Here is a 14,878-nt window from a genome sequence, read left to right as displayed (position 1 = left end):
AAGATAAACCCTAATGTTTTCCACATTTACATTCATGGACTTCTTAAAACCGGCATTCAAAACAATGGCTCCAACCAGGTTCCTAAATACCAGTGATAACCAGTAGTCCTAAAGGAAATATTTTAGAAGATTGAAAATATTATAAGATGATCTACTCTTTGAGGCAGAGTTTAGATAGCATCTTGTAAAATGATGAATTTAGCAGTATACCAAAAAATATAGCATACCAAGTGGTAAAGAAGTAATGCAGGTATCTGACACAGGTACAGATATAGCGTACGGTATTGTAACCGCATATACTACATTCTGGTATACTACATATTTCGGGGCTAAACTGATACATAATGCTGTATAACTACCATGGGACCAACAGAAATTCTAAGCATGTTCCCATCCAAAAAACTACCCTATAGACATAAACTACCAAATATTTACTTACAGGTAAAGGTTCAAATTCAGAATCCACCAGATTGTATGAGCCAGCACCAAACAAGGCCTGCCTCATGACCACGTCAATTCCCAGTTTAGCAGACATCCCCAGCTTGTCTAGCCACCTGTTTGAAGTAACAAAGAAGAAGAGAATTCTAGAAGGACATCTGGTACCTTGTCTGATGCCCTAGCTATCAGACAAGGTTTTGGTTTATTTTATAATGCTTTATTACACTTCATTTTATAATACAGATAATTGTATTAGAAAAAATATCCAGCATAAATCCAACCCACCAACGGTGGATAAAAATAAATAGGGTTATTATGTATGTAACGAGAGAGACTGGATAAACTCATCCCTACAATTCCGGAATTCCAGACTTCAAATGTTTCACCCAATGTTTCAAGGCGCGCTCACTCCTGAACCAGTTTCTTTCATGCTCAATTATTCACCCAACAATCCGCCATTCCCTCAATATAAAAACATTCTGTCATAGCCAATTTCTAGTATTTAATAATCTAGCAAGAACAGTTACACTGCAATTCCACAGCTCAAGTTTTAGGTAAGGAAGCACTCCCACTAAATTTTCAATTCATTAAATGTTTATATACAGTACAGTATGTGCATGTAACATGGTGTGAGTATTAATATACTCACCTACCAGTACTCTCTCTGGGTTCAAGCACTGTTCTGGACCTCTTCTCAGTGATGTCACCGATCTGCAGATTCTTCAGGTCAAACTGCGCTCTGTATGACCCGAAAGTGGCCTTTACAATCTAAGGCTACAGAGAGTCAGAATGAGGGCCCCATAGACTTACATTGTTAAAGTGACTTCCAGCTTACACATAGCGTGAGCCAGCTAGTCACAATTGCGGTGACATCAATGAGAAGAGGAGCAGAATGGCACTGGATCTGGAGACATCAGTATTAATATACTCACACCACATTACATACACACATTTAATGAATACAAAAAAATTAATGGGAGTGCTTCTTTAAATGAATATGGAACTATCAAAGGATTACATTTAATCAACATATATTGTGATCTATTTTACTGAATTTTCCCTCTCCGTAGATCACATCGAGATCTCAGACGTTCATTGGTTTTGAGAACAACAGGGCTTTATAAAATGCTAAAACCATGAATGGTGTGCCAGCGATGTACTTTCTGAAGGAGTGTAAGGCCTGTTTCACACTTCCGTTTTTGACGACCAGTCAAAATCCGCCGTTTTTGCAAAAAAACGGATCCGCCATTTTTTTGGCGGATCCGTTTTTTTCCCCACTGATTTGCATTACCGGCGGATCTTGACGGATGGCCATCCGTTGGATCCGTTTTTTTGCGGATCCGTCAATTGTTTTCCGTCCGCCAAGATGCCTGGACGGACCATGCGACGTTTTTTTTTGCTGCAGGATCCGCATTTTGTTAGTGCGCATGCCCAGAGGAATGAAGTCAGCCGGAAATTTACCCCTGAAATCATTTCTGGCGGATAAAAAAATAATATCTCTCTCTCCCTCTCTCCTTCCCGGGCTGCGGTTCCTTTAAAATTCTTCATTCATCGGATCGGTCAAAAAAAACGGTCCGGTGGCATCCGTTCACATCAGTTAGCAACGGATCCGCTTTCCGCCATTTTGGCGGATTTTAACTGTCACAAAAGTAAATTATGTGTGAAACAGGCCTTAGTGAGCTATGAAGCCTCTGACATTAACAATGGATAACTGCACTTTATCAGTGTGATTCTTCTACTGTAGTGCATATTATCTATGAAATGTCAAATACCATTTTGCATTGATTTAATCAATCATTTAAGTATAAATAAATATACTCCATATAAAGCCCAATTCATTAAGACCAGCATTGTAAACTCCAGTCTTAACCCCTTCACCACACAGCCAATTTCCACTTTTGTTTTGTCCTCCTTTTCTTCCCAGAGCCATAACTTCTACATTTTTCTGTTCACCTAGACATAGGAGGGCTTTATTTTTGTTGAACAAGTTGTGCTTTTGAATCACACCATTCATTTTACCACTGTGTACTGGAAAACAGGAACAAAAATTCAAAGTGGGGATAAATTGTGAAAAAAAACGCAATTCTGAAGTTTCTTGGGAACTGTTTTTTAGGGTTTCCTTTTTGTGGTAAAGTTGGCCGTACAATTATGGTGATGCCAAACATGTCCAGGTTTTTTTATTATTATTATTATTATTATTATTATTTTAGTGGTGAAAAATTAGAAGTTTAAAAAAATAAAAAAATTTGGAGAGTTGTGGCGCCATTTTTTGAGACCTGTAGCCATTTCATTATTTAACCGATGGAGCTCTGTGAAAGCTTACTTTTTGCGGGGTGGGATGATGTTTTTATTGATACCATTTTGGGATAAATATGCCATTTTAATCACTCTTAATCACTTTTTTGTGGTATTGCAGTGACAAAAAAAATTGACATTCCTGAATTTTTTCGGTTTACCGATAAGCTTGTTTTTATATTTTGTTAGATCTGACTTTTCTGAACTCAGCAATACCACATGTGTAATTTTATTATCTTTATTAATGGAGGAAAAGGGGGCAATTTGAAGTTTTATGTTTTCTTGATTTTCTTCACTTTTTTTTTTACTGTGTACTGTGCTTGTTTGTCTCCTTAGGGGACTTGGAGCTGTGATCGTCTGATCACTTGTGCTATATACATGTCGTAGGGTTTCAAAGCAGCTCCATAATAACAAGCACAAAGGTCTTTAACAGACCCCCTGTTGTCATAGTGTCATAGCAACGCATCGGCATGCCGATGGGCCATTAGAACGATGCTCTCCCTTACTGGCGCATGTTAATTGCCGCTGACAAAGTTGGACAGTGGCATTTAACAAATTAAGAATCATGGGTGGACCGTTACAGGCAAGTCCTGCCTGTAACACACAGCCATCACCTGCTGAGTATGAGGCAGGTTCACACTGAGTTCTATACTCCTGCCTCTGACTTGCGCCATACAGTTAATGAACTGCCTTGGATCTTCACCAGAGATATACTCCAGTCCAGTCAGGGACTAAAGTGGCAAAAATTTTCATCACACCCTATCCTGCCCATTTAGGCAAAGCCGGCTGGAGAACTAGGGTGAAAACATCAATTTTGCACAATTTTGCACTACTTTTAAGGTGTTTTATGGAAGAATTCTGTTGTAAATACGGCACCTTAATGAATGAGGTCCATAGCTCCTGCATCTAACCCTCCTTTCTCTATTACTTGCCATTTTATCTTTGCAGTTTTACATAAATGGCAGCACCTCCATGCAGGTGACCCCAACCAATTATTGCTTTATCAATGTATAAACATTGTGACTACTAATCCACTATCTCTTAAGCTGTTAAATTGACATGTGTTTTTCTTAAGGTACTGTCACACTAAGCGATATCGCTAGCAATATCGCTATAACTTGTGACGTTATAGCGATATTGCTAGCGATAGCGCTATGTCTGATACTTACCTACGACCCGCTCCCCCGCTGGTTATCGCTGATCGCGCGAGAACAGGCTGGACTGTTTCTCGTCGTCAGCTTCCTGCTGTGACGACGAGCGACGCGTGGAGCCGGGCGGGAGGACGCAGAATCGCCTAGTGTAACAGTCAAGTAGCGACCCCCATCCCCAGCGATGTCGCTAGTGAGATCTGCCTGTGTGGCAGCTCACTAGCGACCACTTAGCGATGTACCAGCGATCCTGACCGCGTCATATCGATGGTCGGGATCGCTGGTGCATCGCTAAGTGTGACAGTACCTTTAGGCTTCTTTCCTACCAAGTTTTGCAACATATACATATATGGTTAAACACTAGAATAGCATATAATTTGCAAGTAAAGGTCTTGTTTCACTGGCTGACTTACAATGAAGAATGTGTATTGTTTTTTAACATATTCTATGCTAACTACTAGAGTTAAAAACAATTTAAGACATGTTCCACATATATACAGGATAAAACAATTATCTGACAACTGTTAATAGCCAGCATTGCAGATATTGTGGAGCGGCTAAATGCCTAATTATGCAGCAATATGGGGAATAAAGTCAAGTATGTCCTATACCATTTCATGAATTCTGAGTGACTGAATACCACTAATTGTTACCCATCACTTTTGGAAGCATAGTATTACTATTAATGTGATAGAAAGTATTAATAAATGAAATCCACTGCAATTATTTTCTCCTGGACATTATAATCGCCACATCAAGGTATAAGTGGGATTTTTTTTTAATTAGAAAACATTGATCAACTTACATGAAGCCATCTATATATGTATTGGATAATCCTGGAGATCCTCCACCATATGCCGAACTGGTTTCACCCAACCAGATTAACTTTCCTGGAACAGTTTCATTTACTATCTAAAACAATGAGTGAAAAAAAAGAAAATAAGAATTGTTATTATAGTTATGGGGTTTCCAGTGTTGTCCAAAAACTCCAGAAAACAAGCATATCACTACAATATCACATTGTCATGTAAATACCCTTTAAAACCCATGCCTTTCCCATACTGAAAGTTCAGTGATCATTTGATATTCTTTGTTAAAGAAACCCTCCCATTTATTTTTTTTTATTAAATGTGTGTATGTGCATGTAATATAGTGTGAGTGTATTAGTATACCTCAGCTACCCCTGGTTTCTCCTGTGTCAAGGGCCGGTCTTCTCCTCTTCTCAGTGATGTCATTCCTCTGCTGACCTCTTAGGTCACGCTGCACTCTGCAAGACTAGAAAGTGGCTTTTACAATGTATGGCTATGGTGTGTCAGAACGAGGCCTGATAGGCTTTCATTGTAAAAAAGACTTCCGGCTCACAAAGAGCACAGTGGCCTGGCTAATCGCAATTGCCGGGATGTCATTGAGAAGACGAGAAGAACTACTCTGGACACCGGAGAAAGCAGCTGTAGGCGAGAATGTTAACACACACTCATACTGTGAACATATACACAGATTTAATACAAAAAATATAGATGAGAGTGCTTCTTTAAGAAGTCTAGAACAATGATATGCTGTGCTTCGCATGTAATCACATCAGTCAACCACTAACAACAGCAATGTTGTCTGTATAGCTGACAACACCAAAGTGATCATCTGTCCCACTCATGTGTCACTTGCTTTATGTCAAAATAAAGCACAGGTGCTTATCACAAAATTAGAATATCAACAAAAAGTTAATTTATTTCAGTTTTTCAATACAAAAAGTTAGACTCATTATGTAGAGTCATTACAAACAGTGATCGATTTCAAGTGTTTATTTCTGTTAATGTTGATGATTATGGCTTACAACCAATGAAAACCCAAAAGTCATTATCTCAGTAAATTAAAATAATTAACAAAAAACAACTGCAAAGGCTTCCTAAGCATTTAAAAAGGTCCCTTAGTCTGTTTCAGTAGGCTCCACAATCATGGGGAAGACTGCTGACTTGACAGATGTCCAGAAGGCAGTCATTGACACACTCCACAAGGAGGGTAAGCCACAAAAGGTCATTGCTAAAGAAGCTGGCTGTTCAGAGTGCTGTATCCAAGCATAACAATGGAAAGTTGAGTGGAAGGAAAATGTGTGGTAGAAAAAGATGCACAAGCAACCGGAATAACCGCAGCCTGGAAAGGATTGTTAAGAAAAGGCCATTAAAAAATTTGAGAGAGATTTACAAGGAGTGGACTGCTGCTGGAGTAATTGCTTCAAGAGCCACCACACACAGACTTACCCATGACATAGACTACAAGTGTAACATTCCTTATGTCAACCACTCTTGACCAGAAGTGTTTTTTATTATTATTATTATTATTATTATTATTATTATTCAGTATGTGATGGTATTTATTATACAAACTAGCGGGCAGGTCAGTGAGGGATCAGTGACCTGTCAGCAGTCTGCATTATGAATATCTAATCAGAGCACCACATACATCAACCCTGCCTTAGAGCACGAGAATGTCAATAACACAAAACTGAAAATAAAGATTAAGAAATAGCCAAAAGATGGATTTAATCAATCAAGGTATCATTTTATTCAGTATAATGGTGCCGACCTGAAACTGTGCGTAGGTTACTATGCATAATCCTGCTGAAAGGTTCCCTTTAACCACTTCAGGGTTTGTAAAACCCTGAAGTGGTTAAAAGAAGGGACATGCTCATTTTTCCTAGTGGAAGCAGTCTGCTCTTTTTCTTCACAGTATGGAGAGAAAGATGCCAGTAGCAAGAATTCCTGGGATGGAAAAACAACAGACAGTGAACTCTTGAAGCAGCTTTGCCTGAGAACACTCGGTGGCTGCGACAGCATCTCAGTGACACCATGTGCACAGGTCAAAACCTGAAGGTTTTCCTTCACTTAAACTGACTATCCAATATATTAAATGTCCTTTACAAATATTTGTCTTTAAGTCCTAACCACTTTTGTCATTTGCTTTATTTCAAATTCCCTACACCACTACATCCTATATCTGTTTTTTACTTTTCTTCCTGTGATGTTTTGTTTGAGTGCCAGCATTCGCTAGGAACTCTAAAACAGGACTACGCCAGGAGAATGGCCCTGCAGATACTTTCCCACAGCTTCTATAAAGTACTCCAAATCTTAGAGGCGACCCATGGGGACCCCAGTGACGTAGGGGAACTTAGGACTCGCCTGTTTAGCCGCATGCAAAGAGAGGGGGAGATGGTTACGCAATATATGAATACACTGCAAGAGTTACACACAACCATTGCTAGGAAGGACAGAGTGGGGATAGGGCCGACAGATGTCGTGTTGCATGACTTGTTGGTGACTGGCCTGCATAACACCCTGACCAAGCAGACCCTGAGAGAGTGGATGCAGGCAGACCCTCGTATCACTTTTGGCGACATAGGAAAAGAGGCACGTGAACAGGAGCAGGGGGTGACGGTCCCGATAGGGAAGGTCCAGAGTTGTGAAGCAGCAGTGAAGCTGATCCCGAATGGGTTGAAGAGATGAGAAAAGAGTTGTTGAATATTCAAGGGGAATTGGCTCAGGTGATGGAGAAAGTTGAAGCCAGCCAGTACGCAGCCGGGGGCCAAGGTGAAGTAGATGTTCCACCGGCAGAGGCTCTTCGCTTGCTATAACTGCGGAGAAGTAGGACATATGGCTAGGGAATGCACGACGGGCTGGGCCCTGGCCACGCTGCCTGTTAAACTAGAGGGCTCCGAGCCTGGGGGACGTCACCCAGAGACAAAATGGAAAGGAAGGAGTAGTGAATGTCCCACAAATCTGGTGTCTGCATGCCCGCTGGCCTGGGCTGAGTTCGATGGTCGGGCCATGCATTGTCTGGTGGATACTGGATCTCAAGTGACCACGATGCCCGAAGCGTATTTTCACCGACACTTCCTACAGACTCTCTGGCCTGAGTGGGGCCCGGTAGCAAAACTGACAGCGGCAAACCACCTGCCCATGCCAGTCGCAGGGGTGGTGTGGATGCAGGTCTCCTTTTACGGGAAGGATCTTGTACAGAGGGGTATCATGCTGACCCTGGGGGAGGCCAGTCCCTGTCATACCATGACCCTGGGGATGAATATCCTGAAAGAATTTGGAAAACTCAGCAATGAACCTTCTTTAAAACAGTGGAGTCCGCACACACCCCAGCGACAGGTGTTTCAACAGCTAATTAGTACAGCTCGGGTTCAGAAGGTCTCTAGTGAGGGGGAAACATTAGGAAAAGTGGTTGTGCTAGCCTCCACTAAACTCACCCTACCACCAGGATAGACCATAATGACCTTGCCCGTCCAAGCACATGCACCCGCTGGAGGGGGTGGAAGTACATTTGGAACCCTCAGTAGCGGAACAATTGCCTGCAGGACTCTTAGTGGCCCAAACACTGGCTGTGGTACGATAAGGGACGGTGTTTGTACGCTGCGTAAATTTGTCAGATCAGGAAATTGTCATCCCACACAGGAGTGAAGTGGCGCGGGTTGTGGGCATGCCGGAAGAAATCATACCGCCCCACATTACCCAGTTGGCAGTAAATCCAGAAGACCCGTGGTCGGTAAAAGTCACCACTTCTGACAGCCGAACCTCAATACATCCAAGAGGGTCCATGCATACTGGAACAGATGCACACTGAACTATCTGAACTCATGCCCACCCAGGTACAACAAGTGGAAGCATTACTCGGGCGATACCAATCTGTTTTTGCGAATCATGAGAATGACTTTGGCTGCATCACGGCAATCACTCACGAGATGCCAACGGGAGATACAGCACCCATTCGAGAATGTTTCCGGCAAATTCCCCCTCAGTTATATCAGGAAGTGAGAGATGCTCGGTCAGATGCTACAGGCGGGCATCATTAGGGAAAGCCAGAGTCCATGGGCAGCTCCTATTGTGCTGGTGCGGAAGAAGGACGGGACACTGAGGTTCTGTGTGGATTACCGCAAACTCAACGCCTGCACCATGAAGGACTTATACCCTCTACCCCAGATTGAGGAATCTCTGTCTGCATTGGGGAAAGACAAATTCTTCAGGATGCTGGATCTCGCCAGTGTCTACTGGCAAGTGTCCATGTCAGAAAAGGACCGGGCTAAGACGGCCTTTATACTACCTATGGCCCTCTTTGAATTCAACAGGATGCCATTTAGCCTGGCCAGTGTCCTCGGTACGTTCCAACGACTGATGGGGAGGTGCCTTGGTGATTTGATCTTTGAGGCCACACTCATTTACCTGGATGACATCATAGTATGCGCTGCCTTGTTTGAAGACCACCTGCAGAGATTAGAGCAAGTGCTGAGCCATTTGCAGAAGTAAGGGCTAAAGGTGAAACCCCAGAAAATGCCACTTGTTCTGGACCTGGTTCGAGTACCTAGTTCATGTTGTTTCCGCTGAGGGAGTGAAGCCGTCACGGGAGAAAACCACCGTGATTCAGAATTGGCCAACACCAGAGACCGGAAAAGATGTCCAAGCGTTCCTGGACTGACGGGGTACTATCGTCGCTTCGTGAAGAACTTTGCCCATGTGGTGCAACCTCTGCTCGAACTTCTGAAAGGAGTACACCCGAATGCAATAGGTCGATCCATCCATTGGGAGGAAAGGCAGGAGAAGGCTTTTTGTGACTTGAAGGCACAGACCGAAGCCCCGCTACTGGCCTATGCGGACTTCTCTATACCGTTCATTCTCCACATTGACGGATGCTTGCACGGACTTGGGGCTGTGTTGTCACAGGTGCAGGACGGGAAAGAGAGGGTGATTGCCTATGCTAATCGGTCCCTTCTTGATTCCGAGCATAACCCAGACAACTACAGTTCCTTCAAACTGGAGTTGCTGGCGTTGGCCATGACGGAGAGATTCGCAAAATACCTATCCGGCTCAGAGGTGCTAGTGCGCACCGATAATAATCCGTTAGCGCATCTGGAGAATGCCAAGTTAGGGGCCCTGGAAAAGAGCTGGGTGACCCGGATGACAAAATTTAGGTACAGAATCCCTTACAGGAGGGGGACGTAGAGCATCCACGCCAACGCCCTATCCAGAGCAAAACATGTGCCACCTGGAAAGAGTAAAGATAAGATGAGATGAGATACTGGCGGGGGAGGAGGTTATCCGGTTCCAGAAAATCGCTGGGACACGCTGTACCAGATATGGACTCCCCATCATGAAAGAGTGTTGGGAAGATCTCGGGATGAGTGGGTCCGGTTGCAGCAGGAAGATCATGAACTTGCTCTGTTTAGACAATGGGTGACACTGAAGAAGCTGCCTAGTCAGGAACAGCAGAGTACTCTGACTCCAGAGGCAGTGAAGATATTCCAGCAGTGGAAGCACCTAGAGATGAGAAATGGGCTGTTATATTAGAAGGTTCAACCTTAAAAGGAGTTGGGAGCCTCATGGCAGGTGGTGATTTCAGAGACAGTGCTGTCTACAGTGGTCACTGAAGCTCATTAAAAGAGGGCTCATTTCAGTCTTGAAAAAACTTTCCAGTGGCTACAGTGGTTTGTCTACCACCCTCGGCTAAGAACAGTGGTTGAAAAAGCTTGCAAACTCTGTCGGGCCTGTGAGGTGGCCAAATCCCCAGACCAAAGAGCTCCTACTCAAACAATACTGACATCAGTGTACTGGGGCCCAGATTGGGGGGTGGTCCACTGCTTACCACGACCGGACGATGCAAAGGCGAGACGGAGGCAGAATTCAGTTATAACAGATCCGGGTTTATTGGCTGTCCTCCTGACGACCTTAGCCATGCACCGCAGTTCCTTTACAGCTCTCCATTTCCAGGCCTGGGTACCTTTCACTTTTCCTTTAGTCGTGATGACGTCCCTCGCGGATCTTTCGCTGGGGCTGTCCTAGACCAATCTACTGCCAGCACTTCACCTGCCCGAGGACGTCATCCAATCGGTACCCCCGGGGCCTCGTCTGTCCTGCGGTACGTCGTGTCAGGGCCACGCCCCTGACTGTTTTCTCCTGTCAGTCCCCTGGTCGAGCTCTTCACCGTTCTCAGTCTTCTGTCCTGGGTCTTCCTCTGCTGAGCTCCTCCCGAGACTAGCCTCTCTGGAAACCCAACCTGTCCTATTTATCCCCTCTCTCACTGGAAATTTCCCTCCTGGGTTCCTATCTCCCCGCCCCCATGACTAAGCGGTTTCTATAGCCTTAAGCTGCTGTCAAGTCCTAACCTACGCTCCCCCCTGCCATCTTGTGGTCAATTCTAGGTACTGCACTCCCTTTTCTCTCTTTCCCAGCCGTCTCCCTTCTGTCATTACCATCATCCGTCACCAGTGCCCAAACCGTCCCTTCTACCTCCAGTCAAGTCTGTCCGGCAAGTCACCTTCCCCACGTCAGTCCCCTTGGAGCTGTTGACCATCGACTATTTGACCATCGGGCCGGCACACCAAGGATACGAGCACTGTCTAGTGATGGTAGATCATTTCATGAAGTTTGAGGTGGTGACGCCCACCCGGGACCAAACAGCTGAGTCCGCTGTACATGCCATCCGTAAAAGTTTCTTTTAAGGTCTATGGATGCCCACAGCAGATCCATTCTGGTCAAGGAGCCTGTTTCTTGGGAAGAGTAATGGATGAGTTACAACAGATCTATCAGTTTGACGGGTCTCATACCACACCTTACCACCCTCAGGGAAAAGGGGCCTGTGAGCAGTTTAACCATACTCTAATCCAGATACTAAGGACCCTGGAAGACGATAGGAAAAGCTAGGTGGCCGGAGTATGTGTCTGAACTCGTGTGGATCTACAACAATTGAGTCCAGCAAACCACGGGATACACACCCTACTCCTTGCTGTTCGGCCAAACGGGAAAATAAGTCACAGAACTGGAGCTGGATCCAGGGGAGGACAACCCGTGGATAGGGGTGTCTACCTGGGTCTGAGAACATCGCCACCATTTGCAGACCATACATCGTCTAGTTCAGACTTTGCTCCGGGAGTTAGAGCACCTTGAGAAGCTTCCTCTGAGGGGGACAGATCTTCAGGTTGGTGATCAAGTGTTGGTGTGGGAGAAACGTCCACGGGACAAGCTGGAAAACCAGTGGGAGAGTAGGCCATACAAAGTGAAGTGTCAGGTCGGTACAGAAAGACCTGTATACGAGATTTATCCAGAAAGAGAAAAGAATGCTCCCACTAGAGTGGTACATAGAAGTATGCTCCGGCCATGCCTCTCAAAGGACCCCCATGCAAGAAGAAACACCTGAGGTTCTTGAAGTGGTGCCTCCCGTGACAGTAGAAGATGCAGAACAAAGTCCTGAGCAGCCATCTGAGAATACATCTGTTAGTCAGGGACCTGGTACCCTAGAAGAAAATGTTACGGCAGGTACAGATCCAACTTTACCTCCACTAGAAGACTCCACTATTCTTTCCACTCTACGTCGCTCCGAATGCACAATGGCTGGACAACCTCCCAATCGTTACAGCTAGGATCAGTTCATTTGGCAACAAGTCGCTAAGACAGACAAGCAACAATCTAATGTTTCTCAAGATGCCTCGCCCGTGGAATGGCGAGTGAAAAGAGGGGAGGGTATTAGAAGATGAGCCAGGACAGAGTCAGCTGTTTCCGGTGTACTTTGAGGCCGGAACTATCGGGACTCTCAACACTGTTGCCAGGAAAGGTTCTTCTGGGAGGGGAGGACCTTTGCACTGGACAGGAGGGCACGTGAGGGGAGATAAAAGGGACTGAGCGCGGGAACGGGAGAGATCTGGCAGGAAGGCGAAAGGAGAACAAGGACAAGGTTGACTTCCTCCCCTCTACTTCAGAGGTTCGCACGCTACCGCAGCCCGCAAGCGTGAATGCGGTTTGTGTTCAGCGCCATTCCAGAGGAATCCTCAAAAGAGACTGTTTCTATGTTCCAGCGCACTCAAACCAAGCGGGATTGGATACATCGGCACAGTCGGGAGACTGCTTTTCGTTCCTCCGTAAACGAGTCAGAGACATTGTCCCCGATCTACAACACCGGTGGGAGATATTCCAGTCTTTCCCCAACAAGAACTGCAAGCGATAAGTTATCTTTTTTGTACACCTTCTTCTCAAATATTGTGTTTGTGAGCAAATCCTGTTGTTGCCGTTACTGATATCGTCTCCCTGTGTGAAGTATTCATTGTATGATAATAACCTGTTTTAGTAAATCCAGTTAACCCCTTCTCTGCCTCTTTGCATCCAACGAATCTTACTTCCAGTACCTCTTACAGAAGCAGGGCGAGCAGCTGTGTGATGGCACTGCGTTCCCTTCTCTCTTCTACCACCATGATTGATTCTAGACATCTGCAGAGGGCGGTAGTTGTAAAAAGATGTGGTATGTGACCACAGGTCCGCCAACTGAAGCCTTCCTCTTCCAGGAGGGGGTGATAGAGACTCTAGTGACTGCAGGGTAATCTTCCTCATGATATCTCCTTTGAGCATACCTTCAAACGAAACATCACAGGAAGTTAAAAAAACAAAAACCTGACAGGATTAGCTGTAATGGAATTTTAAAATAAAGCAAACTGCAGAAGTATTTAAGGGATAAAAACAGATATTTACCATATACAGGACCACCATGTTAAATTGACAGAGTAATAATTTCAACATTAAAGGCTTTCATTAGAGATCTTATGCACCTGAAAAAAAATACAACAAAAGTACCCTAATCCATACCCTTAAGACAGTCTTTATTTCTGAAGATAAAGTGTCCAAAATGTCACTGCTGACAAAGTCTTCCATAGATGCAGTCCGGCCATCAACATAATAACTGTTTTTAAGAAAAGAAAACTTTTTTTTATTATACATTAGATAAAAAATAAACTTAATTCATAGGTCAAAACTTAAAGGGGGTTACATTCAAAGTCCCTCCCTCAATTATTTAAAAAATAAATAACAAGTCATTGTAATCTAAGAATTATAGAGCAAGTACTCATCCCCTCTGCCCACAGCACAGTGGGGGTCTCAGATAACTGTAAAGTGGTAAGTACTGTCAGCTCAATCCATAATTTAAAAATCACTCTTTTCTTCTCATGCAGTTAAAATCCATTTACAGTTTCTTATGGCTTTCAACCCACGTGTTTCAAACACTTCATCCATTCTTAGTTCTGGTGTCACATGTGAATGAAGCAATAATTTTTTTAAATGACTGGATTAAGCTCGACAAAACTTATTTTTGTCAGTACAGAAGAACACCCAGCAATGGTAGAGTCTCAGGCACTAAAGGAACATCGAAAAGAATTGGGCGAGCTGATGTTTTCTGAACTTTTGTCTCTGCAGCTAGATGGCACAAATGCATTCATAACTAGTGTTGAGCATTCCGATACTGCAATATCGGGTATTGGCCGATATTCGCGGTATCGGAATTCCGATACTGAGTTCCGATACTTTTAGTATATCGAATACCGGAATCGGAAGTTCCCATAATGCAATGAGCCAGTTTGATTTTATTAAGCCAATGAGGATCCTAAGAAGTGTGGGCACATCCTGTTAGAGCATATTAGGCATGTAACCACTGGCATGGCTGTGATTGGCTGCTGAAATGATGTCATGATGCACTATAAAACCCGCCGCCATTTTGGGTTCACTCTGCTGTGAATTCAGTTATGGATAGGACGCTGCTGTTCTGAGGGACAGTGTGACCTAGCGATTTGCTATATTGTGCTTTACCCAGGCTACTTTATCAACCGCTGTAGCTTTCTTTTGCCTTGCAGCGCTGTTCACGGCTGTCTGTGAGGTCTCTGTGTGTGAGTGCAGCTTACGCTGTAGTGTGTTCTGCAGCAAGCCACCTCTGGTTGTAGTCCACTCAGCGTGCGTCACTGCCTCATACACTGTCCTTTTTTGCATTAGTGCTGCTCATTTTTCCAGATTTCTCCTATTAGTGTGGTTCCATCCATATCCAGCTAAAATATTTGCACACACTATAGGAGTAGTGTAGATGATGAGGTCCTTGACCCATCATGGCATGAGGTACAGGAAGGTGGTGGGAGCAGCTCTGAGGAAGAGATTCCCCAAAACTGCCAAAAAAGGAGGGAGAGGGAGGGGGCAGACTCG

General features: G+C 44.3%; 1 protein-coding gene across 1 annotated transcript in view; it reads right to left on the bottom strand.

The window, feature by feature from the left end:
* The window catches only part of HPSE (heparanase), an 89,281-nt gene that overhangs the window by 28,940 nt on the left and 45,463 nt on the right, over positions 1-14,878 (bottom strand). The window contains exons 7-10 of the mRNA XM_073541756.1: positions 13,502-13,595; positions 4,687-4,793; positions 440-554; positions 1-108 (exon numbers count right to left, since the gene is read on the bottom strand). The exon at positions 1-108 is cut by the window's left edge and continues 20 nt beyond it. Of these exons, the coding sequence (XP_073397857.1) occupies positions 1-108; positions 440-554; positions 4,687-4,793; positions 13,502-13,595 (424 nt within the window). The remainder of the gene's footprint in view (positions 109-439; positions 555-4,686; positions 4,794-13,501; positions 13,596-14,878) is intronic.

This window comes from Dendrobates tinctorius, unplaced genomic scaffold, assembly GCF_039654945.1.
Source record: "Dendrobates tinctorius isolate UK_male_01 unplaced genomic scaffold, ASM3965494v1 ptg000011l, whole genome shotgun sequence".
In the NCBI taxonomy this organism is placed as follows: Eukaryota; Metazoa; Chordata; class Amphibia; order Anura; family Dendrobatidae; genus Dendrobates; species Dendrobates tinctorius.
The sequence above is the reverse complement of the archived record's forward strand: the minus strand, read 5'-3'. Positions and strand labels throughout refer to the sequence as shown.